Source organism: Mauremys mutica, chromosome 4, assembly GCF_020497125.1.
Source record: "Mauremys mutica isolate MM-2020 ecotype Southern chromosome 4, ASM2049712v1, whole genome shotgun sequence".
NCBI lineage: Eukaryota > Metazoa > Chordata > Testudines > Geoemydidae > Mauremys > Mauremys mutica.
Genome location: NC_059075.1, coordinates 99,003,166 through 99,030,698, shown reverse-complemented (window position 1 = coordinate 99,030,698; position 27,533 = coordinate 99,003,166). Strand labels below are relative to the sequence as shown.

At 43.3% G+C, this 27,533-nt stretch overlaps 1 protein-coding gene across 1 annotated transcript in view; it reads right to left on the bottom strand.

The window, feature by feature from the left end:
• The window catches only part of SCUBE2 (signal peptide, CUB domain and EGF like domain containing 2), a 67,030-nt gene extending 47,546 nt beyond the window's left edge, over nt 1-19,484 (bottom strand). The window contains exons 1-4 of the mRNA XM_045014374.1: nt 19,379-19,484; nt 15,804-15,926; nt 9,936-10,061; nt 6,731-6,865 (exon numbers count right to left, since the gene is read on the bottom strand). Coding sequence (XP_044870309.1) covers nt 6,731-6,865; nt 9,936-10,061; nt 15,804-15,926; nt 19,379-19,484 — 490 coding nt within the window. The remainder of the gene's footprint in view (nt 1-6,730; nt 6,866-9,935; nt 10,062-15,803; nt 15,927-19,378) is intronic.
• Between the last annotated feature and the right edge of the window lie 8,049 nt (nt 19,485-27,533).

Sequence of the window (27,533 nt, the reverse complement as noted above, 5' to 3'; positions counted from 1 at the left end):
GTACCTCATAAAAACATCTTGTTGTTTTGTCTCTGACAGTTATAAGCTGTTCACACTCTAGCACTTAATCTGCAGGCTGCTGTGGTGACTCATGTGGCCTCTGCCAGAGAGAGGCTGCAGTCAAACAATAAGGAAACGTTCCCTGCATTATAAAACCTTTTGCCTCTGTCCAGGGTTTCAGCTAAATCCATGCCCCAGCCATTGGCAAGACTTTACCCTACTTCCTAGCATTAAAGGAGCCAACGTTTATTTTAACTCTATGTGCCACAAAGGTTCCATTGTATCCCACAGACATACTGATGCAAAGGTTCGTCCCCTCACTGGGATTTCCTAACCACTAAAGTCCAGCAGTAAAAACACGCTACTGCTCTGTTCTTTTGTTCTCCATTCCTTTAGAATTACTTACAAAAATAAGGTCTCTTAAAAGATTATGGGTGGATTCTCTGGTCTGGCTGAGCTGTGCTTGCCACAATCTGGGAAGGGAGCCACTCAGGTAGCTCTAAACAGCCGGAGGATCTGAGAACTCTCAGGGAGCCTCCTTGTGGGAATTTAGGCCAGATTTACGCTTGCTTTACTCTGGGGTTGGGACTTTAATCTTGTTAGTTTTCTAAGGGCCAAATGCTGTGCACAAGGCAGAGTCACTGGATCCTGGAAGGCCCATTGAACCTTCTTCCATAGCTGGTGCTGCAGTCTATGTACTCAACACTGCAACTCAGCCAATACAATAAAGTAGCTCCCATAGCTACTGCAGCACCATCCGGGCAATAGGGGGGTTGGGAGGTGCATGGGGATTCACCAGGGTCCTTATCCCGAGGATTTTACAATATAAAAAGGAGTTTACCACCCAAGCAACAGTGCGCTATTACCATCTCTTCTTCTAATATTACCGAGGTATTCTCAAAAAGGCAACAATATATCAAAGAGACAGAATGGAATCATGGTTGGTAAATCCAAACTCTCCTTGAGGAGTCTGAATATTAGGGAGGAGGACGGTGAAGGGGTTAGAGCATTTCCTTGGTTCTTGGGAGACCTGGGTTCAATTTTCCTGTTCCTCTTCCTGTGTAACCTTTGTCAAGTCTCTCCGGGTCTCAGTTCCACAGCTGTAAAATGGAGATAATAGCACTGTCCTACCTCAGGGGGTGTTGTGAGGCCTGGTCTACACTGGGGGGGCAAGCTAAGTCGGTCTAAGTTATGCAACTTCAGCTACGAAAATAGCGTAGCTGAAGTCAGCATACTCAGAGCTACTTACCGCAGTGTCTTCACTGTGGTAGGTCGACTGCTGATGCTCCCCCATCGACTCCGCCTACGCTCCTCATTCCAGCGGAGTACCGGAGTCGACGGGAGAGCGCTCAGCGGTCGATCTAACGCGCCTTCACTAGACGTGATAAATAGGCCCCCGCTGATTCAATCACTCCAGAGGTAAGTGTAGACATGCCCTAAGAATAAAGACATTAAAACTTGTGAGGGGCTCAGACACTATGGTAATGGAGACTTTTTAAGTACCTAAGATAGACAGACAGAAATGTGACTTAGGCATCATCTGTAAGGAATTCAGTGCCTGGCTTGGCTCCTTGAAGACATTTGTTCACATTGCAAAGCTGTTATGTGAAGTCCCGATATTTCACTCCGCCAGCAGCATTTGTTGGGTTTTTTTGTTGTTGTTTTTTCTCCGCCGGCGGACTCCTCCCTGCCCCCCATGTGTCCCGATATTTTCTTCATCTCATCTGATCACCCTACAAGCAGCTGCTGCCTGTTGTAATAGCAAACCTGGATATCAGGGCTGAAGCTCATTGACAGATCTTTAGGCATGACTTGCAAAATGTCCGCACATCACTATGGGTCTCCAGCCTAATCCATCATGAGTGTCACACTGTACAGAAATATCGTAACATTGCAAAAGTTCTAGCATGATACAATATATACAAAACACACACACACACACACACAACTCTTGCAACAGCATAACTTTTGGCTGGCTTTTGGCTGGAATGTGACTGCAAAACAAAACACAAATTTCCATATTACAGAAATGTTGGGGTTTAAACTATGAACTCTCATATGGCTTAGTAATGTAGAGCAGAATACTCTAGATCCTTACTGAATCCTTCTGTATTGCTAAAATTTGGGAAACAGCAAAGAAAGACTGATTGCTACTCCAATGGAAAACAGACGGTGCATCCCAAGGAGAGTGTGCTTTACAATAATCTACACTAAGGCAGTGGGGGTTTTTTGTTTGTTTGTTTAAGGAAAGGAGTTGCACTACCATCCATTTCTTTTTTCTTCTTAGATAATATAACCACTTCAAGAGGACTCTGGTCAGTTTATTTAGGCTTGCTGGCTAATCCTATTGAGGGCCCAATCCTGCACCCATTGAAATAACTCCCATTAACTTCAGTGGAAGCAGGATCATGCCCTTAATAAAAAAAATCAGAGACAAGCCTCATTGTGTAAAAGAAAATAGGTAAAGGTTTCCTTAACCCATGCATTTTCAAAATATCTTCTCTTTGAAGCAATATTATTAAATGAAGAAAAAATATTTGTAGTGGGAGCTGGGGTCAACCTTTCATAAACATTCAGTTACATTTTAATCAGGCAATTACTTTGCATATTATATTTTTGACATCCCAGTTTTAGGCTACAATATTCTTCCTCTATTAAGAAAGCTTTAAGTAACAAAGGAATGGATGCTACATTGCTTAGATTATTCTGCTCTATTGGCTTTTTGATTCCTTTCCCACAGTGAGAACTCTGTAGAAGCCTAAAAAGACAATGATGCCTCAAATCCGACAGAATATACAAAAGAGCCCAAAGATCCCCACATGAAAGCTATCATCCACTATTATGGTGTCAATCAAGGATCTGTGCAGCACATAAGACCACAAATTAGCCTTATTAACTCTAGTGTTTTTGTGACATTTTTAAGCTTAAACATGCAATACGATCTGTTTGTAAGCTAAGAGGTGTTAAGAAAGCATTAAGAGAATTAATGGATTAGTTTCTGTTAGCAAAGTAATTTCTTCGGGTGCATGCATCTCCTGAAGGAGAAATTGTTAAAGCAGGTACTTTGGTAAAGTTCACTGAACTCGAACAAATGGTTTAAATGCTGAATTGGGAATTGCTCAGTTCTGTGAATCTGGAATTCGGTCACTTCTCCACCAAAAGTTAAAATGGACCTTACAAGTTCTATGAACCACATTTTAATAATAAAATACCCAGGGTCTGACTAGTTAAATGTGCTTTCTTTGACCAAAAAAGTTAAAATCTAGTTGACCAAAAAAGGGGATATTTTATGGAGAAGTGCATCCAAATGTTTTAACATTTTATTTACTATAAATCAGGTCTGTTAGTTTAAAAATCAGTTCCAATGAATATTTTATATTACATAATATATATATATTATATAAATGTCAATGTAACTGTACCTGATATGAGAATGAGCAAAGTGATTCAATTCTTATGCAGTCATATCAGCGGAACTATGTGGGGAATAAGTCAGAATGGTATTTGTCCAGCCAAATGTACACCCAGTTAGCAAACCCTGCTAAGCACTGAGAGAAGGTGCTGTATCAAGGCTGGGTCATATTCATCACCATAATTGCCATTCTGTTGTCAACACTGAGGCTCAGATTCTGGATAGTCTTATGCAGGTGCACAAGGAGGTGTGAGGAAAGGAAGTCCCTGCACAAAGTGCGACCAGAATCTTGGTGCTGGCCCTGCTTGAGCACAAGCTAGGGGAACGTCAGCACCATTAGCACAGCTAGACATCCCGAGAGTGCTGCATCCCTTCCCACCAACTGGAGAATGGGGCTGGTCCTGTGTAGTGTCATGCTTTACCCTGTTAAAGGGAGCAGCATTTCCCGCTCCCAGAGACATTCTGGCTGCCTAGGTCTCCACCGGTAAAACATCTCCAGGAGGTACTGCTGGTGCAGTGCCTTTGTACACCAGCCTTCAGGTGGCATGGCTTTAAATCTAACCCTAATGAGCCAAATCCTGCAGCTCTTATTCATGCCCATTGATTTTGGCCCAAAAGAAGTAAATAACCGTAGTTTATGTGACACACTGCGATGGACTGTGATGGATTCCTGAGTGGAGACGGATTATCACTAGAAATGGTAGTAAGAGGACATATCATGGTCACAACGCTTATTTCTATGGTAAAAACCCCATGTGCATGACATTCCCCTGGAATTTGCTAACTCAATATTATGAAGTAAATTAAACAACAAAGAGAAAAGCCATTCGTAGGTAAGTGATTTATCGCTATTACTGACGCAATGTCCTCACAAACAGGGGCGGCTCTGGGTTTTTGGCCGCCCCAAGCAGTCATGCCCGGGAGGCGCCCCCGAGCCGCGGGAGCAGCGGACCTCCCGCGGGCATGACTGCAGAGGGTCCACTGGTCGCGCGGCTCGGCTGGACCTCCCGCAGCTGCGGGCGGTTCGCTGGTCCGGCGGCTCCGGTTGAGCTGCCGCAGGCATGCCTGCGGGAGGTCCAGCCGAGCCGCGGGACCAGCGAACCGTCCGCAGTCATGCCTGCGGGAGGTCCACTGGAGCCGCCGGCCGAGCGTCCCCTCCGCAGTCATGCCTGCGGCAGGTCCGCTGCTCCCGGGGCTCCGGTGGACCTCCCGCAGGCATGACTGCGGCAGGTCCGCCGGCCCAGCCTGCCGCCCCCCCGGGAAAGGGCCGCCCCAGGCGGGTGCTTGCCCCGCTGGGCTCTGGAGCCGGCCCTGCTCACAAAGCATTTGTTCCGTCACTTACAGCTGAAGAGGAATAAACCCAGGGCATATAGTCAAGGAAAACTTATGATTGTGCACAACTCAGTGGGAGGTTATGAGCCCAGCTGACCTACGCAAGGCTTAAACAGAGCCAGAGAACCATCTGGAGCACCTCTCTGCTCTGGATCCACCCCGCTACAGTAAGTAACTATCACACTTGACTATTGCCTCTTCTCTAAAAATTCCTGCAGTGTCCCAGCAAACAGTCCTGAGCCAGACAATGGGGAGCACAGCAGATGAGGGAGGATGGATTCCAGGAAGCAGATAATCCAAGGCAACCTCACCATGCAAATCTGCAGGAGGAACAGAACAGCCTCTCCTTTGCCTTCTCACTCTATCCACAGGCCAGGCCTCCATATTTCTCCTGCCCTACCTCCACAACCTCCTTACACGAACCACATCACTGCAGAATCAGAGAGCCCACAAACATCAACAGATTTATCCTCAGAACACTAGGAGGTAGGGAAGTGCTCTTACAGATGCCGAACTGAAGTACAGAGAGATTGAATGACTTCCCCAAAACTACACAGGAAATCTGTGGCAAAGCAGGGAAATGAACTCAAATCTCCTGCATCTGACTAGTCTTCCTTATTACAGAAGTAGGCTAAGGCAGGTGGGTACAAATGTCAGAGGAGGAAGAAAGAGAAATGGGAGGAGGGCCAGAGAAATAAGGGACAGGGATAAAGTGAAGTATGGGCACAGAAGAGATTACAAGTATAGAAGAAGAGAGAGGTGAGGTTCCATCCATGGAGAGGTGGTTTAGAAGTTTTTAGGTTTTCAATGAAAAAATGAAATCTGAAAAATTTTTGGTATTCTCAAAGCATTTTAGGTAAAAATATGAGGTTTTTGGTAAAAACATTATTGGTTTCCACAAAAGTGAAAAATTTGACTTGAAAAGAAAATTTCTACTGAAAAGCTATTGGTTTTTCCCTTCCAGTTTTTCATTGAAAAAGCAGAAACTGTTAACCAAAATGAAAATTTTCAGAAAAAAATTACATTTTGGTCAAAAACGCCTTTTTTTGGAAAACATAAATGTTTTGAGAACAAATGTTTGACCAGCTTTAGAGTCATGCAACATGGGGAATCCGTCAACCAAAAATGAGGCAGCAGGTGAAGGGGAAAGAGACAGCAAAACAGAGGAGAACAAGAGCAGCAAGGCAATGGATCCTGGGAGAGAATTTCAGGAGGAAATGGAAAAGATACAATGAAGAATGAGGGGAAAGGACATGTTACTCCTGCTGGAACAGGACCAATGGGGACAGTGCTTTTCAAGACATACTAAAGAAGAGATGGAGAAAGAGGGAAGGGCTCTCCACCAGGGATCAGGTACAGACATGTGATTAAACAACTGATTTTGCCTTTTGATCCATCATACAGTATCCAAATATATGTTCATCTTGGTGAGGAAATACAAAGGAAAAAGGACCCTCTCTCCCACGGCAAAGTCATCTCGTTTGACAGTGTTCCAGGCTCTGATCCTACAATGAGCAGCATGAGGGCGGCCTGCAGAGGTCCCCTGAAGACAAGAGTACTCAGGGTATGTCTACACTTAAAATGCTACAGCAGCACAGCTGTGCCGTTGTAGTGCTTCAGTGTAGACACTACTTATGCTGACAGGAGCAGTTCTCCCATTGGTGTAGGTAATCCACCTCCCCAAGAGCCAGTAACTAGGTTGATAGAAGAGCTCCCGCAAGGTAGGAGGGGCCAGAGCCCGGGTTCCAGCCCAACATCTACACTGCAATTTTATAGCCCCACAGTCCAATCCCTGTGAGCCCATCAGCTGACCAGGGCCAGCCACAGGTGTCTTGTTGCAGTGTAGACATATCCTCAGGGGCAGGCAAACAGTGAACCTCTTCTCTTGTTGACGAAAAATCTAAATGTTTGTGAAAATGCTTAAGAGTCTGCTATGTGCTCCCACAAGAAGTTTCTGCTCATTGTTTGGAAGGGAAGAACCAGTACCTTCGGAATGGTGAATGCACGTGTGCTGGTTGTCACTCAGGAAGAACCCTGCCTTACAACGACACTCATAGCTCCCCATGGTATTGACACACAGGTGCTGGCAACCACCGTTGTTGAACATACATTCATCTGTATCTGAAAAATAAAGAGACTGGGTTTGTACCTGTACAGCTGCATTTACTGTCACTGCTATAAATCAATGCCCGGAGGTTGATCTCAAAGTGTGCAGCTAGTATAGATTAAATAAATGTTTGTTTTACCAAAGTCCCAATGGGTCTATAGATCAGGGCATTTAAAGAAGATTTTAATTCTGAGGCAGAGATGGAGGAAGGGAAAATTATCAAAAAACTTCAGGCTCAGGTTCAAGCAAGACACCGAACCTTCACCCAAACTGCAAGCCAAATGCTAGGTCTTTTCTGAAGCTTGAGAATGTCTGATTAATTATCCTCCACCTGCCTATTCCACCTCATTGTCTCTTATTTTGTGGCTGCTTTTGTATTTCCTGTGGCCAGGGACAAAAGCAGAAGTTACTGAAATAGTTTAAGGAATGCTGATCTTGTAATATTTATGGCCTCACCAGAGGCAGGAAGTATGGGGAACCTCAGGAGAAATCTGTTCTTGCAAATATCTATCTAGTTTGGCAGAAGCAAGAGATACGAAGAGTCGAAAAGCTCCAACTAAGTCCCTGAACATTGCAGTGCTCATCTCAACCTCCAAGCCTTTTGAATTTTGCCCATCACTGATGTAAGCTTTCTGTAGCCTCTTGCTATGGTATAAACCTTACAGGCCTGATTTTCAGAAGGACTGGGCACCTACAGCTCCCACTGATTTCAGTGGGAGTTATGGATGCTCGACACCCAGGAAAACAGGCCATAAAGGTGTCATGGCAAAATTCTGCTCTCATTTGCACCTATGCAACTGCATTTGGTGCACCATGTTTGCTTCCCACTCTGCTCACTGTTACAGTACTAGGGTTAAGATTTTGAAACTAGTATTTAACATTTTTTGCATAAAATAGTGCCTAAAAACAGGAAGAAGCCATTGTGTTCTTACCAACAAGTGAAATCAAACACTGTGATAGATTTAAGTTCCCTTGAAACCAGTGGGGCAACCTGAGTACCTAAACCAAGATGGATTTAGCACAGCATCATGATCATAGAAAAGAACAAAGATATAAATTATGTTCCAAGCGGTCTAGATGTCTCAGTCTTAATAGAAACAGTTAATTTTAGTAGTTCAATAGTGATCTGAATCTAAGGAATCAGCTTTGAAACAACCACCAAGATTCTCTAGTACTATGGATTTGAAACTCCAGAAAATGTTTCTGCTTCGTGGACCATAGTGAAATAATGGAATATTGTCTTCTCTCTCCAAAAAGTAATTGTCTATTCAGCTAAAATCCAGGCACACATATCGAGTCTTCAGGAATATGGGTGTGGCTTGGTTAACAAAAAAGTGGCATGAACTAAGTAAGTAAACAGTTTATCAGAAAATTAAGCCAAATTTGCTGCATGTCAAAATATCTATTTTAATTTTAAATCATATCCTCAAAGGGGCAGTCAAAATTAGGAGGTCTGTGATTTGAACTTCATTGTTTTAAAGTCCATTTTACCCTTTATATGCTCCCTCCACCCCAAGAACCATTGCATCAATACTGTTGTTCTTTTCAAGACAGCCTAGCAATAATGAGAAACCCTATATTAACACAACAGTGGGCCAGTTTCTGGCCTCAGTTACAGCTGTGTAAATTTAAGGTATCTCCAGTGAAGTTACTGAGATCAGAATATGACCAGATGTATTCGTGTGCTAGAGGAGTTCTTTGTATGGAGAGAAAATATACCCCTTTATTGCCTTATTAAAGAGGTCAGGTGCTCACCCAGTTGAGTGTCCTTAATGTGAACCTCATGGAACTCCACTTGTGTGTTTAAATAAGTGTGAAAGGGGATAAGACACTCTTCCTAATATTAAAAAGCATCAATAAATAGTTCAGTTGCTTCTGCCCAGACTATATGGCTATCCAGCTTTGACAGGATAGTGCAACCCTTGGGACATAGTGTCTTCCCCACCCTCTCCCATTTACACACCAACAGACAGGACTTTGTCTATGGGCCAGACCCTCAGCTGATGTAAACTGATGTAGTTCCAATGAAGACAAAGCAGCTATGCCAAATTACACCAGGTGAGGATCTTGCCCTAAATATTTAAGAGAGGCCTGGTCCCATTACTAAAATACTGCATGCTAATCTGAAATATCTCATCACTCTTGCATGGCTCACAATAGTCTTCAAATTCTGCAATAGGAGGCAAATCCCCTCCCCAACAGGAGTGGAAATCTCCTAAGGTAACATACCCAGTGATGGCCCCACTGCTCAGACAGTGATGAGCAGCATTTGTAGGGGGTCCATAGGGATCCACACATTAGTGTGAGGAAGACTCACTACACGGTTCCACCAATCATCACCCACCATGTAGCAGCATGCAGGAGCCAGAGGTACCGTCAAACCCACAGAGCAGAAGGGTGATGCAATGGTTGGGACTCAGGAAAAATTGGGCTTCATTCCCTGCTTCACCACAGACTTCCCTGATAACCTTGAGCAAGTCACTTATCTTTCTTGTACTTTGGTTCCCCAACGTATGATGGAGTCAATAGGACTGCCCTACCTCACACAGGTATTGTGAGGACAAATACATTAGAGATTGTGAGCTGCTCAGGTAGTACAGAAATGTGGTCCATATAAGATACATAAATGGGAGAATGAGGCATATCTACTCCATTACCTGGAGAAAGGATTCCTCTCTCCCAACCCCAACACATGGCTGGGCTTGGACCATAAATTAACATTTCCAAAAAAAAAAAAAAAAACAGGAAATGTTCCTCGTTTTAAACAGGTCAATTTACTAAAGTTTCCCTAAAGAAACACATTAACAGAATAATGAAGGATGCTTTTAATCCAAAGAACTCAAAGCACTTAAGAAAAATGTGTCAGTATTATCCCCCATTTTACAGATGGGGAAACTGAGCCACAGAGCAGTCACACAGAGACTGAAATGTCGAAACCTGGAATTCCTTTGTCTAATATGTATCATTCTTGTCTAGACATCTTATCTAACACAGCATTCAGGAATCACAGGCTTTTTACTTTCACAAATTAAAAAGGGATATCTTTGCATCAATATTTGCAATGTTAGCAAGCATGTTCCTTACCGAGACAATTATGGCCATCATGAGCCAACATGAAGCCATCATAACAAGTACAGCGATAATTGCCTGGAATGTTGAAACATTCATGTACGCAGCCTCCATTGAAGTCATTATCACATTCATCAATGTCTGAGGGATAAAGCAAAAGTCAATCTGATGGATGCTTCCTGGTTTGGCATAGACAGGTCCTGACATGATTGTATAAATGTGAACAGTAATTGCTCTCCTAAATCATCATTGTCTTGCAAATAGACTATACTTAGCACATTATTTGTTCAATGTTTCTGAAAGATGACAAGATGCATTAGGATTTCCACACAGTGTTATAGTATAGTTTTAAGCTTTCTAAAGCTGCTTATTAAAAATGATGTTAGATTAAAAATCATGGATCTGATTCTCCTCTCTTATATGCTGATGTAAATCAGGATTAAATCCATTGAAGTCAGTGAAGTCACACTGACATAGAATCAATTTGAGGGAAGAATCAAACTACATAATTTTTTTAAAATGACAAATCTCCTTACCTGCATTCATCACAATACTCTCATTATTAGAATGGAAAGAATTTTAACTATCTAATTTACCATTTCAATTTGTCTGTACACTTTGCATTTGACTCAATTTTGATTATTAAAATGCATGAGTCAATTTAGCTTCTGATTCTCAAGCACTAGCATAAAACTGCAATGCTTGGGTTGCAAATACTGCAAGGGAATGTTTAAATCCAAATAAACAGCTTTCATTTAAAAAACATTTTCATACGATTCTTTCTATTTAACATATTTTCTAAAATCTGTTAACACCCAATATAAACATTGGTCCTAAATTACCTTTGTCTTTTTGATACTTCAAATGAAATGATAAATGACCAACACTTTGTTTCCTCTCTAAATAAAGAAATTGAATATGTAGGACTTGATCTTCCTCATGTTTGTACTAGAAAACAATTTCTAGCATAAAACTCCTTAAGCAAAATAAACTAATCACACACCAGGAGCTTTGATTTAAAAGACACAAACAAACCAACAAATGATCTTGTTCCCATTTCAATCAACAGCAAAACAACATTGGTACATCTAGGACTCAGCTCATATGATGACATTTGCCTCTGCACATCTTCAAAATCCCACTTACACTCTGAGGTAGTACCTATGTCTTCTGCTGCCCTTCTGTTTGCACAGGGGAGAATTTTACCAGCATGGTTAGGGCACTAAGGGAAAGAGATAGGGACAATAACCAAAGCCCTTTACAGTCAGACAAAAGTTTCAAATAGAGCTTTTATACTAAAGATGGGCGAAAGCCACAACATCCAGATAAAAATGTTGACTCCCCCAATGTTCAGTATCTTTAATGCTAGGGTTCTGGTCTGACCCAACGTAAAGAGAAAGAGTTGGTGTTAAATTCAGATCCAGGCTTCAATTCCTAAATCCCCCCCAACGTGAAAGTTTGGCAGGTTAGATCCAGGTTTTTGGTTTTGACCAATCTCTACTTTTCCCAGACATCTGATGATGCTTGTTACACTATTAATAATACTATGAGAGCTTACACGGTTATTTTCACCTAAGGATTTCTAAGGGTAAGATTTTAAAAAGCAATGCAGTGACTTTGGACCACAACACTCATGCTCCTAAATGATTTAGGTCTGGTCTCCATACAGTTTTTGTACCACTGCACTTATTACGGTGAGGGATGGGAGTTAGGGGGTTTGTTTTGTGTTCATTTGTTTTGTTTGGTTGGTTGTTTTTTTATCATAACAGTTATACCTGTACAACCCCTGTAAGGGAATAGCCATACCAGTATAAAGCACCTTTATGCTGATATTGTATAATTGTGTTTACACTAAGGGGTTGTACCACTTTAACTATACTGGTATAGTATAACTTTAATGTATAGACACTTCCTGGCCCAAGGTCATACAGTAAATTAGTGGCAAATCCAAGAACAGAACCCAGGTCTCCTGACTCACAGCCACTAGAGCTTCTGCGCTCTAGCCACTAGAGCTTCATCTATGGTAGCGGTTACCCCAAAATATTAAGATGCAATTTTTCAAACATGGATCCCTAACAAAGGCCCCCTAAATCCACATTTACATACCTAAATCAGTAGCCTGATTTTCCAAGGCACTGACCACCTACAGTGCTCACTGAAGTCTTTGGGAATCAGGACACTTATTAGTACATGCTCAAATATAGATATAGGTGACTAATTTTAGGTGAAAAATTTGGCCTTAGCCATAGCAAGTGCACTCTGCCAATCTTGTGTCATCTGAGGGGCCCAGGTTGGCTTTTTTCATTTTAGGGTCCAAAAGCCCAATCCTAAAACACATTCTGTACTTTCTGAGAAGCACTAAGAACGTCAATGGAAGTTAAGATTTCCCAGCCTCCCAGAAGACTCAGCCCCCAGTGTTTCACTGCCTAACTATGTTTTAAAGAAGCTGCTCATTATAAAAATACCTTAATAACTCAGTAGGTACATGTGCCCTCTTGGGATGAATTTGTCATAGAGACAGGGTAGCTGGGTGTGTTCTTTTTTTCCCCAAAAATCCCAAAAACCGTTGTGTACAATCCTGGCTCCACTAATGTCAATGGAAGTTTTGCAGTTGCCTTCAAGGAAGCCAGGAGTTCACCCACTGCAAGGCCCGAAAAAGTCAATATTTTTTGCAACATTTTTAATTAAAATTTTAATCAAAACAATCAGTATGGTCAGAGATTTTTTTTGTTTATCAAAAATCTGGTACATGCAAAATTTCACTAACCATTCTGATAACATTTTGATAAATATTTTAAATAAAAAGTGCTGAAATTTTTCAAAAACAGAAAATGGAAAATGGTTGAAAACGTGTGAAACAGAAAATGATGTTGAAATGTTTCATGTAACTTTTTAAAATTTTGTGATCCATCCTAGTTATCATTGCTATGCTGCCAATATATTGCTGGCTGCTAATAGGATAGATAATAACAGAGCAATATTATATAATGACATTCTCTAAATTAATAGTATGCCTTCACCTGGAATGCTGTGGTCAGTTCTGGACACGCCATCTGAAAAGGGCTATAACAGAAACAGAGTGGGTTCAGAGCCAGATGACAAGAATGAGTAGGGATATGGAAAAACCCACATATAAAAAGACATTGAAAAGTTGGGTTGTGTTTGCCTTAAAGAGGAGATGAATACAAGGTGACATGATAAAAGGTATATAAAATAACAATTGGGATATAAAAGATAGTCTTTGAACTTCTATTCACCCTGTCTCAGAATAAAAGAGCAAGGGGATACTCAATGAAATTCAAAATGAATACAAAGAAATATATTTTCATACAACATGCAGTTGGCCTGTGGAACTCCTTGCCACAATACATAATTAAGACCAAGCAGGATTAAAAAAATAACTCTGTCTATTGCAAGGTTTCCCCTTCCCCTGAAGCAGTTGGTGTGGCAACTGTCAGAAGTAGGATACTGGATTAAATGGACCACTGGTTTCATCCAGTTTGGCAGTTCCTATGTTTCTAAGTCATGCATATGACTGTAATGTAAGTGACTCCCTGCTTTGAAGCTAGGCTTCTTATCACTGTTTCCCTTTTTAGAAATATGATAAATAGAACTGAAGAAGCAAAGAAATACAGCAGGTGCTAAAGTTTCTGCTTTTTATGGACCCAATCCAGCTACCATAGAAGAAAATGGAAAGAGTTATACTGACTTAAGCAGAGCTGGATCAGGCCCCTACTGTGCCCAGACTTGGTCAAACCCGTTTTTTTATGAGAACTTTAATAGCTCTGTGGTATTGTTCATACAAGCATGATTTTGCCCCAGTTTCAAACTTACACATGCATTGCTGAAACCAACCTCAACTAAGCCTGAGGCACAAACCTTCAGCCTTAACTGCAAGAAACTAATACTTCCTTTAAATGAATCAATGCTATATTTGTTCCCACATATTGTCAATGGCCAGCCTGCTTTTATGGGTAAGCACCTTGAAACTTACCGGGTGGAACTTATACATCTAGGAACAAAGAATGCAGACCATGCTTACACAATGGGAGACTCTATCTTGGGAAACAGTAACTCCAAAAAAGTATTTTGGGGGTCAGGATGGCTAATCAGCTGAACACAAGCTCCCAGTGTGACTCCGTGGTAAAAGGGTTAATTCAATCCTTGGATGTATGATCAGGAAAATCTCAAGAAGGAATAGGATTGCCAACTTTCTGCTTGCACAAAACTGAAGACCTCTGCCCCACCTCCTGCCCCACCCCTCCCCTTAAGCCCCTCCCATACCCCGCCCCTTCTCTGAGGCCCCACCCTCACTCACTCCAACCCCCCTCCCTCTGTCACACGCTCACCCCACCCTCACTCACTCATTTTCACCTGGCTGGCTCAGGGAGTGGAGGTGTGAGAGGGAGTGAGGGCTCCAGCTGGGGGTGCGCCTGTGGGCTCTGGGATGGGGCCAGGGATGAGGGGTTTTGAATATGGGAGGGGGCTCGGGGCTGAGGCAGGGGGTTGGTGTGTGGGAGGAGGTATGGATTCTGGGCTGGGGGTGTGGGGCAGGGATGAGGGATTTGGAGTGCACGAGGGGGCTCTGGATTGGGGTAAGTGGTTAAGGTGCAAGGGAGTATGAGGGCTCTGGGGTGGGGCCAGGGATGAGGGGTTCAGAGTATGGGAGGGGGCTCCGGGCTAGGATTGAGAGGTTCAGGGGGTGGGAGGCAAATTAGGGCTGGGGCTGGGGCACGGAGCTGCGACCTGGGAGGGGATCAGAGGTGCGGGCTCTAGGCAGCGCTTACCTCAAGTGGCTCCTGGAAGCAGCCAACATGTCTGTTCTCGGACTCCTATGCAGAGACGTTGCCAAGCGGCTCTGCGCACTGTCCAGGCGCTGACCCTTCTGCGGGCACTGACCCGCAGCTTCCATTGGCCATGCTTCCTGGCCAATGGGAACTGTGGGGGCGGTGCCTGGGGCGGGGACAGCGTGTGGAGCCCCTTGGATGCCCCACATGTAGAAGCTGGAGGGGGGACATGTTGGCTGCTTCCCAGGAGCCGCACACCACGGAGGCTAGCAGGGAGCCTGCCAGCCCCACTGCGTGGAGGCCCCAAGCGGACAGTCAACGGCTTGGTCAGCAGTGCTGACTGGAGCCACTAGGATCCTTTTTCGACCGGGTGTTCCAGTCAAAAACCAAACACCTAGTCACCCTAAGTAGGAAGGTTATATTACCTCTGTATTTGGCACTGCTACAACTGCTATTGGAATACTGTGTCCACAAGTCCAGAAGGATGTTCATAAATTAGAAAGGGTTCAGAAAAGAGCCATGAGAATGACTGAAGGATTGGAAAATATGCCTTATGAGTCTATAGTGATACACTCAAGGAGTTCAGTCTATTCAGTTTAACAAAGAGAAGGTTAAAGGGTGACTTGATCACAATACGTAACTACCTATGTGCAGAACAGCAATTTTGAAATTGAGGGCTCTTCACACTAGCAGATAAAGGTACAACAAGATTCAATAGCTAGAAGTTGAAGCTAGACAAATTCACAGTAGAAATGAGGCACATTCTCTCCTCTTCCAAGCCAGGGCTTCTCAAAAGGGTACCTACCATAAATCTATATCTAAAGTAAATCTAAGGAGCTGGACAGAAGTAGTGGCTGCATTTGTTGTCTTTTTAAGATTGTGTTTTTTTAAAATCACACACAAATATATAATTAAGTTTGAAATATATCAGATTCCTGGGCTACATATATGACATAAGGAGTCAACAGCTTGTCATGGATGTTCCCATGAATCCCTTTTGCAGTCTTAACTATGAGTTAACCAGCAAATGGCGATAGGACTGTCTGGCACACACACACTACGGCTAAAGCAGTGTGTATTACTGCAGTCAATTTACCTTCACACGTTTTCCCTTCACCACTGTAACCCAGTTTGCATGTGCACTTGTACAGCTTTGGAATGTTTTGACAAATAGCATCTGGATGACAGTCATCAGTCCCTTGGGCACACTCATCCACATCTGTAAAAAAACAGATTCATGAGAGATGTCAGAAGGTGCAACATGAGAATGTTTGGTTGGTTGCTGAATGGTCACGTGTGTCTATGTGCACACGCACATGCATGTGCAAGAAAGAGTCACACACACGATATGCTTGCATGATGGTTGTATGTGTGGATGTGTGCGTGTTAGCATACACTTGCATGATTATGTATATGCATACATTTGCACAAGTATCAGCATTTATACATTATGGGCCAGATCTTCAGGTGATGTAAAACGGTGTAACTCCATGGAGTTATACTGATTAACAGCAGCAGAAAATATGGCCCTGTGTCTCTGTATGGAGCTAAGAATCAGACACACACAGAGACAGAATTAATCTATAGAGCCCCAAACAACCAGTTATTGAAAAAAATCATATTTCAAACCTGTGACATCACTCTTCGGAAGCATGACATTCTTTAAACTAACAAAAAGGTCTCACAAAAAATGAACACTCACTCAGTCAAGAGTTTCAAAATCACAGCCCCAGACACGTCAAACTTTTACTTACCATTAAACAGATGGTTATTCAAGTGTTTTTACTGCTCCCAAATTAGCTTTTTTAAATAAAAAGTGAAAGTCACATCTGGTGAGCAACATTGCTGAAACACACAGCAGGCAGTCACCTTTCAAGAAGCACATAGTGTACATAGCTAAAACATCCAGCTGGAAACTTCAGCGCAGGGGAGGAGCGAGGAATGAGAAAGATCAGCAAAAGAGGAAGTCCTGGATATGAATGAGTTGTAGGTGGCCATCAAAGAAGAGTGACAGGGAGGGGAAGACATCATCAGAACAGGAGTTTCTAGGGCAGCAGAAAAAAGATGCAAATCAGCACAAACAGAGTAAGGTCCCATGGATGGTCCAGGGGAAGGAGATCAGCGGAAAAGGCAGTTCTGTAGGAAAGGAAGTCGTAGACGGGAAGGATCTGCGAGTACAGACAAATCAGCAGAAGTGGAGGTCCTCCTGGAGTCTTAATACAGTATTTGGTGGCTATATCATAAGTGCCCACGCCTTCCTCTTCCCTCCAATGTAGACTACATTGTAACAGAGAGATTATGAATGGAAGAGAAGGTGTCCCATGAGTCAATCACACCGATCACCTTCTCCTTCCACATATCACCTAACAGCCCTTAATAACTAGAGTAATTGCTTATGAGGAAGAATATTAATATGGTTTTAACTTCTTTTAAAGCAGTTTAGCAGCAGGGAACAAGACAATAGGCCAGCATCATATGACCAACCGGCTCAACAGACCATGATCAAATACTCTGCTGAACCTCAGTGGCCCATTGAACACAGATTGCAAATCTTTGGTCTAGATAATAGTGATGGACACCCTACAAATACCTCTGGATCAAGATCATCAGGAAATGAGGGGAGGACCAATGCTGAAGTGGTGAGATTAGCAGAAGATGGGATCTTGGGACAGGATAAGGAAAACTATTATAAGGGGAGGTTTTGAGTCTTGGGAGTGGTCAGCAAAGAAGGTTCTGGACGTGAGAGGAATTACTAGAAGACCTTCAATCGGATATGGATGTATAGCACTGAGACAGAAAACTGGTATGGGGTGGAGGAGATCAGCTGTCAACAAACCTTAAATGTGTAGTGTATCAGAGGGGTAGCCATGTTAGTCTGGATCTGTAAAAAGCAACAATGAGTCCTGTGGCACCTTAAAGACTAACAGACGTATTGGAGCATAATCTTTCGTGACTCATTGTTGCTTAAATGTGTAGAAATTAAGCTCATGCATTATCTCAAAGTAACTATTCCCACTCTCCTTGTGCATGTACTTGTCTGCACATTAGGGTTTTTGTAGATGTACCTGTCCATGGAAAGCACTGTCACAGAGAGGACACACTCAAGAGTGTTTTTCTCTTAAAACTAAAATGCATAAATGTCAAACAGATACTGCGCCTTATACATAGTGGCTGGTTCAGTTTTTAGGGTTTTTTATTGTTAATATTAATTCCTTTGATCTCCAGGATGCATATGAAGAACGGGAGTGAAAAGGCAGCATTAGTGTATATAACATAATGAAAGCTGATTTAAAGTTACATTGGGTGAGATTTCTGCTCCTACAGAAGGTAGTCTAAGCTGGAGAGAGAGGCTCTGGGGAAGGAAACTAAGAGAAAATGCTGCAGTCTTAAACTTGGCAGTGAAACTGCTGCGGAGGAGGAAGATGCATGAAGAATTATTAGGTTTATTCCACATTTAATAGAACACGGTTTAGACTGTGATACATCAACCTTGTACTTCTAGATTTTTTAAAAACACTAAACATCTGTTTTATTTCTTTGATACTAATGTTGTTATTTGAAAGATTCCTAGTAGGGAAACAAAACTTTAAAATAATCAACACCATCATAATAAAAGTTCAGTCACAGAAATATTTACCACTGCCCATATTACAAACCAACTAAAGCAACCTAACAGTCCACAAAGTTTGCACATTTTAATTCAGATAAATTATTTTTCATTTAATAATCTCATATGTTTGAAAAGTGCCAGCCACCTCTCTGGTGCTATGTAAATACTGTATTCATCTAGTATTGTCCAGCACCCTGGTCAGAAATGAGAGATTTTTTTCAAAAATAAAACAAAAACTATGTTTTTCCCAATTGAAACCAATACAGCTAAAAGTAATAATTGTGAAGTTCATTTCTGAACGCTCCCCGTCTTCCACGGATGTTTTAGAGCTGGAGGCTGGTTCAAGCCCATTTCTAAAAAGAATAGCAGCAAAGCACGGAAAGAGCAAGTGTCACTTTAGAGAGACAGGGTGGGTGAGGAGATAATATCTTTTATTGAACCAACACTCCCACCACAACACACCTGTCAGGATCTATGGATCCTACACATGGCCATCACAATTTGGTATACCAAATCCAGGGCACTAAATGCCCAAGGGCAATAACAGAAGTTGGTCCAATGAAAGATAGTATTTCACCCACCTTGTCTCTCCAATATCCTGGGACTGACGGGGCTACAGCCGCACTGCATGCAAGTGTAACTTTAGACATGTGAGCAGCCTTACTGAATTCAACGGCACTACTCCACACAGGCTTAAAGTAATGGATCAAAGCCAATATTAAGAAACAAACCCCTCCAACAGTGCCCTGATCTTCCCAGGAGCTGAGCAATGGCAGCGTGGGAGCCTGAGCCTTAACTTCCCCCACCCCTGTAAGTCCCACTCATTTACCCCCCAGGGGAGTAAAGTTAAGCAGGCGCGCAAGTGCTGGCAGACTCAGGCCGGGCCAGAAACCGGTTCTGGGGGGCGAGGCAAAGCGCGAAAGCCGCTGTCCAGGTCTGGAGGTAGCGGGAACCATCTGCTCTCAGCATGCGACGCCCCGGCCGGCGCAGGGCAGCCGGGCTGCAATAGCGGGGTCCGGCAACACACGGGACTAACCCGGACCCGGGGCTGGGTCACTCACCGGGCAGGAGCAGCCCGGCGGCGCGGACCTGTCCCTGGAGGAGCAGCAGCGGCAGCAGCAGCAGCAGCAGCGCCGCCCCCGCGGAGCAGCGGCGGCCGGACCCCATCGATCGCGCGGCCGCCGGGGCCTGGCGCGTCCCGCAGGAGGAGGAGGAGGAGGGGGAGCGGGAGGTGGCGGCGGGCGCCCAGCCTGCCTGGCACTGACAGCCGCCTCGCGCCCCGCTCCTGCTGCCGCGCGGCGTGGGCAGGGGGCCTGGCCGCGGGGTCTCCCTCCCATTGCTCTCATGGGCCACTCCACAGCCAGGCACCCTGAGAGAGGAGCCCGCACTGCCTCCCTCCCGCGCTCTGCCTACAGGGGTGTGGCTCTCACACACCTCCTCTTACATATACACAACTGCCCCCGACCTGCAGATACCCCCTCACGCCAATACCCCAGCCCAGAAACACCTGCAAACATACACAGGCAAGGCCAAACAACACTGACTTACACACCCTCTGCAGCTATAGATAAAAGCCCTCCCCATACACAAATACTCTGCCTCAGAAACACCTCTGCGCATCTACAAATATCCCCACATACAAGCACCACCACCTATAGAAACACCCGCCAATGCACATAGTCAACCACACACCAGCATCTTACGCAGGCCCTACACTTATACACACACCCACAGCACGTGTATTCAAACAGCAGCACAACACCCCATACACACACAGGCATTCCTTGCAGACATACACAAACACCACTCACCCACGTGTAGGGCTTGACGTTGGTCAAAGCAATAGGTGTAGCTAAACTGGCGCTGAAAATGTTTCAACTGCACACGTAGATAGAGAGAAACTGTGTCACATTCATTTTCTGAAAGGCCCCAAAAGTGATTTCTTTTCTAATGTAGTCAACCCCATGCAAACATCCGACATGTGCAGTGCACACTGCACGCACACTCTGTACCCATTAATTTACATGCAACTTACAGGTGTATACAGAAGCACTGCACGTGAACACCCCCACCCCCTACATATATAACTTCACAACTATTTTGTTAATTGTTCTTATTTAAGTGCTGACTATGCTCAACCCTGTGCAATATACAGAGGCAGAGTCCCTGTCATCCAAATCCTACCAAGGCTACCACAGATCCGTAACCCTTTTTCCTAAGCCAGATATTACTGTGACTGTTCTTCACACAGCTGGTTTCCTCTGCAGGCAAAGTGACCATGTTAGTTGGTAAAATAACTTTAAAAAAACGTTCTTCCTTTGACCTTTTTGTGCCCAGTGAAGGCAGGTGGGCAGGCTGTATCCCCTTCTTCCCCCTCCTCTTCCCTTTTGTTTTGTTCTGGGAGAAATACCAGGCTATGTCTAGTTGTAAGGGTGTTTTATACACATTTGTAAATCTTCACTTAGTGAAACTTTCCCTCGGTCTTTGTCTTTGTTTCCTTAATGGTAGCCATAAATTACCGCCTTCCTTTCTCACTGGAGCATCAGGCTTCAATGCTTTTGAAATGATCAAAGTTATTTTCTTTTAAAATCCAGCTAGAAACAACCTATTGTATGTCATGGACATTTTTAGCTGCAGTCAAACCCATCTATAAATGCATAAAGCAGCCCATTAAATATTTGAGGGATCCCTCCAGTTTATTTTACCAAATAGAAAATAGTGGGAAATTAAATTAAAGGACATGGTGGCTGTTGGTGCATTGGTTTCCATGAGCTTGTGAGTAAAGAATATTTATAATACAGCTTTATGCTTCTATAGCATCGTCCATCCAAACATCTCAAAGTGCTTTACATCCATGAATTTGAGTCAGAGAACTGGCCTTTTCTATGGGAACACCCACTATAGACTATCTCATTCTGTGGCACCTTCCTTCCAAGGTTTTCAAAGTGCTTTACATACATTAATGAATTAAATCTCACATCACTCCAGTGAGGTAGAGGGGTAGGTAGAAACTGACACAGCATAAAGTCACAGGGAACAAAGGCATAACCCATATACTAAGCAAGTCAGATTTTAAGGCATAATAAAGATATAAACATAATAAAATAGACAAATACTAAAACAACATTGGTGGTATATAGCGCTTTTTGTCCATAGATCTCACAGTGCTTTGCAAAGGAGAGTAAGTATAATGCAATAAAAAGATATAATACTATTGTGATCATCAAGAAGCAATGCCAGAGTGTTTTCCATTACACATGTTCTCTTTGGCTCATCCTTAGTGATGGATACAAATCGAACCAAATTTGAAGTAAGGAGCTCAACTCAGGCCAGTTTCTTTAATTTTCTTTGACATAACTGATTTTATTTTAAAGTATGATACAGCATCATAGTGAGAGATTAAGACCCAGAGCCATAAAGAACATGCACTGGGCATGATGAACTCCTATTGGAAGACAGGTTAGGCAAAAGCTGATGAAGTTCAGAGCCTTATGAACATGGACTATAAGAGAGAGGAGTGAGAGGAAACTGAACTACTCCAAAAATGAGGCATAAAGTAATGTTGAATTTTAAATTTGCTCTGAAAGCAAGAAGTTGTGAAAAGACTTTAAAAAAAATCCTACAAACCAGTGGTTGATAACACCAGCACAACAGATCTATGTGACCAGACTGCTTTCTTGAATTTTTTAATATTGATCCTAAAATCAATTGCTGAATTTTTTGTTAGATGTGTTAATATTATGTAGATTATTTTAATTCTGAAGATGAATGGTTAATTTTCTCAGTTTATACCTGTGAGCTACAGTCCCATGAGACTACCATGCTGATATGGATATAAGTGCCTTGTATCTGTAGGGTTCCTGTGTAATTAAGGTAAAGGGGATTCTTTCAGGAGGCTGATGGACATAGACAAGCCCATGTAAGTTCTCCCTGACTCTAATTCCCTGACTAAATGCAGTTTATATAATTGGAGATATACCAATCTCCTAGAACTGGAAGGGACCTTGAAAGGTCATCAAGTCCAGCCCCCTGTCTTCACTAGCAGGACCAAGTACTGATTTTTGCCCCATATCCCTAAGTAGCCCCCCTCAAGGATTGAACTCACAACCCTGGGTTTAGCAGGCCAATACTCAAACCACTGAACTATCCCACCGCAGTTTGTACTGCCTCGTTAAAAAAAAAAACAACAACCCACCATTGTAGGTCTCCTTAAGATCTAGCATGGGCTAAGCAATCATAGAAACGACTGTTGACAACACTAGAGTATCAAAAGATAAATGTTACTCCTGGAATTTGTCACCCAGTCTTCTAGTCTGAGCTGAACGGAGTTGTCTGAGTTGTTTTGCACTCTATGTTCCTTGTAATCTTCTATGTTTAATAACAGCCAAGTGTTTTAAGGAAATCTGGATAAATGTAAACTTCAGAGAAGTGAACAGTGAGCACTGAATCTGTTGTGGGACAGAGATAGTAGGGTCATTTTATTAATTCGGTAGTTGGAGCTTAATTGGACTCTAAGAAGACACACAGTGCTTATGAGGGAAATTGAGGTTACCACAACCAAAAAAAAAAAAAGATACCTGTAGGTAGAAAGACAGAGGGGCAAGGGAGGAAAAAAAAGATAACTGAAGGGAATGTCTTTAACACGTCATTTTCCCAAAGCTTCACTTGGCTATATAGGTACTTACATGGCCGTCATCCCCATACGATCTTAGACCTTTTCACCTGTGTGTGGTTATCAGGCTTTGATTACTGTTATCATCTGAGTTGATCTATTGAAGGATTTTGCACTGGCATCGAGATTCATCATAGTATTTATCACCTCCCAAGTTATTAAGATTGACATAGTGGGATCACATAGTGGACTTCCAGAAGGTTGAACTTCAGCAGTAAGAGCTGAGTTTGTAATTTAAAGGAGATTGATCCTGCTTCCACTGAAGTCACTGGCACATCTTGAGCAGGATTGAATTCTTAGAGAATTCTTGTGCACGCTGGCAGTGTCAAAAGCCTTATGTGAGTACAAGTGTAATGTGCACTGCCTCCTATGAGTCCATTTACACTGCCAGAGTGGTATAAAGGGGCTTTACTGTAACTGAGAATCCGGACCCTTAGCTATTCTTAAAAGTTGGCAGATCCCTGAAGTAAATTCAGCTCTGGAATAAATTCCACTGCCACTGATGTCAATGGGCATTACACCTGCTCACATCAGAGCTGAATTTGGCACACCCATTTCATTTACTTCAATTTAATCTTCCTTCATGAGTTGGTTCCCAGGGCAGAGAGTACCTTTCAACATGGATAAATACGCTATTTTCATATTAGCTTTAGGCAATGATCTGCTTTGTGTAACTTTCACGTTGACATTTTTAACCATCTGACATTTTAGTGGCATTTAAACCCACCACCTCCAATAACAAACTATAATGCAATAATATAAACAGAGCATTTAATGAGATTTTAAGACACACGATGTTTGTACCAAACAGTTCTATAGTTAATTATTTATCTGACTGAATTGCTGGACCTCTTCAGCAACACAGGACCTACAAGTTTGTTAATGACATTGTTCCCTACATAAATATCATCTGTGAAATAAAAGGAGAAGTGTTGTGGAGCCAACAGTCCCTCCATCCACATCCCTCCACCCAGTCCCCGCTGCTCTTTTTGCTCCATCTGCTTGCAGAAGCAGCAGATAGCATTTAGACTCATTATAAAGAGATTCAAGAAAGGAAGCTTTTCTGACACCCTTCTACCCAACCAGTGCCCACTAACCTAACCAGCTGGGAATCCTAAAAACTAGGCATCCACAAGGAATCTGGGATGATCAGTTTTAACATTTGAAGACTTGGTGAAAACTAGAGGCCCAGTTAATAAAGGATTTGGTATTTTTGGTCTCCAATATATAAACCGTAGCACAAATGCTGAAACGTACAATATTTCAGTTTTTCGGAGCCCCAAAATCTCACTGAGTCTCAGGTCAACAGCGCCATCTAGTTAAAGCATTTCACAAACTAGGATTATTTCCCTGTACACAGTGGGTGAAATTCACCCCGCCACAGAGAATGCACATGAGATACCCTATCTAGGCTAAGTTTGGTGCAGGTTCACTGGAATGAGGAGAACAGTGCCCAGGGAGAGTGAAGAGTAGGTTTTTATTTTGCTGCTGTTAAAAAACCCCCATCCAGGAAAAAAAACTCAGAAATCCTTCCAAATAATGAATATTGAATTCATATTTAATAATCAATAACAAATTGTCATTTATCTTCATCTTTTGGTCAATATATTTTTCTTAATTTGTAAATATTCCCCCTTCCAAAACACCATTTATAGTAACTGTGGAAACTTGAAACGGAATTCCACCCCCTGCCCAGAGGTTTGTTCTGACAGGGTAACACATGACAAGTGTTGGTTTGGTTTTATCATAAGGGGTTTTCTTGTTCTTTCTTGGTATTATCATAAGGGGTTTTCTTGTTTTTTTTCAATCGTTTGCATGCAGATGGGGTGGGACACAGTTTCCCTGGGTGTTACCGGTTTAACGAGGTGATGGGGAGAGGGAGTTTGTTGTTACAGTGGACTCCAGCCAAAGGCCCGGAGAATAGATACTCCTGCAACTGGTGACCAGGAGGCCCAGCTCAGGAGTCTCAGTTCTGGCCAGTGGGAGGACAATGGGCTGCAAAGAGAGGACCCTGATGACCTGACCAGCCGATTCCAGCCACAGGGGTGCAAAGAATGGCTAAGAGGAGAGGAGGCCCAAGTAACCATGTTTACTTGGATAGAAGACAATGGACAGAGGCGGGGCTTGGGGGAGGTGATGATAGATGCCCAGCGGGAAAGCACATGGCCACTCAGCACTGGAGAGAGATAGCAGGCAGAGCCCACCTGTATGCAGGAGAGACTTAAATGTACTGTGCTGAGGGAGGCCAAGCCTGAGGACCCTGAGAGTTTCCTATGCAGTGTTCAGACGCTCAATAAACCCTCCTGTTTTATGCTGTCTGAGAGTCCTTCTGGTGTGGAAAACAGGGTTGCATTATTCCCTCTGGGAGTGTAGACTCCCTGAGGGGGCCACGGTGAGAGACAGGTGTGCTACGGCTCAGAGAGGTGCAGTTCCAGGAGGTGGAGGGGCTTAAGCCCCGAGAGAGAGACTGGACCCGAGAAGGGCTGTCACACTGAAGGGGGTCTCCCCCAGGGACTGTACGGAGCCAAGAGTGGGCACCACCTATGAGTCCATGACATAAACATTACAATGTGTGCCCTCTCTCCCATTTCCTCCACCCAGTAGTCCAAGCTGGGGATAAAACCATCCAAATGTGGACAAGCCCACTCATCTGTTTATAATGCACATCACTCACTAGGAATCAGATATTGCATCTGTCATACACAAGCCTGTTGCTATTTATTAATGCAAATATCACAAATGTTAAACCAAGCTTTCCAATTAATATCTTAGAAAAAAGGTAGAGATAGTAATGAAAGTGGACCCAGGCTCATATATTTCAACATTTGTAAACAGGTATATTGACATAGATACAGTTGCATATATTTAAATGAGTAGATCACTAAACTCATATAGGAGCCGATCCTGCCCTCGCCCCCGTGAGGGAGGGCAGCTCTACACATGGCAGAACTGGTGCAATTTTGCTCTTCAGGGGAGGGCAGGGCAGGATCCATGGAGCTTGCATGAGGCATTCCATAAAACCTCTGTACTGCAGAGCACAGCTCTCCAGCCTCTCTAGGTGGAGGGAAATTTGGAGTCAGGGATGGTGGATCTGTGACCATGTATTTTACCTTCAAAATAACTGGTTTTGGTATCTTCGCATTTCATGCCCACATATGCCCAACCCCAAAGCAGAGAGGAACACAATGAAAGTAGGTCACACACAGTAAAATGGGCATTGCACAGCCTGTTCCAGAGCCCACTGAAGACTTCCATGGACTTTAGAGGTCTTTGGATCTAGCTTTATGGCATCCCGAGGGGTGGAGGGATAACTCAGTGAGACAGGTGAATAATTCATGCAAGTGGTGCAGATAACTGAATTGCCTTTACCCAAGGGCTGGTTTGGTAAGAGTTTGTGGTGTTACATCTTTTCGGTGTTTGAAGATCACTGAAATTCTTCATAGAGACCACAACTAGGCAAAGATGTGACAGATACAGAGAATATATCAATCAATGTTGGCCTTGCATACACATATTTGTGAACCAGGCAATTAGATGCTGCGTGACTAAAGGAATTTATACCAGAGGTTCCCAAACCTTTCACTTGACAATTATCTTCTAGACATGAACCAATCAAGTTTGGAAGCCATTGTTTTATACAGATGGAGGAGCTGCCTAAGGTCCAGTCCTCCTCCCACACCCATATTTTTGCAATGAGGTTGGGTGTAGGTCCTGACTGGTCCAATAGCCAGCAACAAGGACTCTCAGGCCAGTGATCTTCCTCACCTGTTGACCTAACTACAGCACCTTCCCCACCTGCACATTACATAAAATTTGAACTTCTTGTCCTTCGAAGCCCTACAGAGTTCTGGCCTGGCCTCCGTCTCAGCCCTTGTTTCTTGTTGTATTCCCCCCACTGTCCCACCAACACTGCCAGTCTTGATACCCGCAATGTTGTCTCATCCTTCTGCACTCTTCCCTCACTGCGTGGAATTGCCCCTCTACCAGTTTGCCCATTCACCACCAGCTCATTCAAATACTGTCTGAAAACCCACTTCTGTGATGCTCATAAGAAACAAAATGTACTACTACTTATGGAGAGAGGTTCTCTAAGTTACCCTCCAGGTTTTGATTGTCCCCCCACCTCTGAAATATCTGAGACAGGGACCATTTTGTGTATTGTTCAGTGCTAAGCAGATTGGCCACATTAAACAAGTAATAAGTCACCTGGCACAAATGGATCAGCCCATAAAGGCCTGACTGAAGAGGCAAACAGGGCCTACTTTTACTGCACAAGCAGCCACTCATCTTCCCCCAGTCTCTATGTGTTTAGGGGGGCAGGGGGGTTGCACTAAGTTCACCTTCATTGTATCATTCTCTTTTCTTCCACCCCCGATTGCTTATTACGCTATAACATGTATCCCAGCCACAGCGTTCCTGGGACAGTTCCACGTACTGGATAGATGATTCTGATCATTTTAATCTTTCTTGTGTTTTTATGGCTTAAACAGATTTTGATCTCACACTAGGCTTACACCGGGATGACTCCATTGATTTCAGTGGAT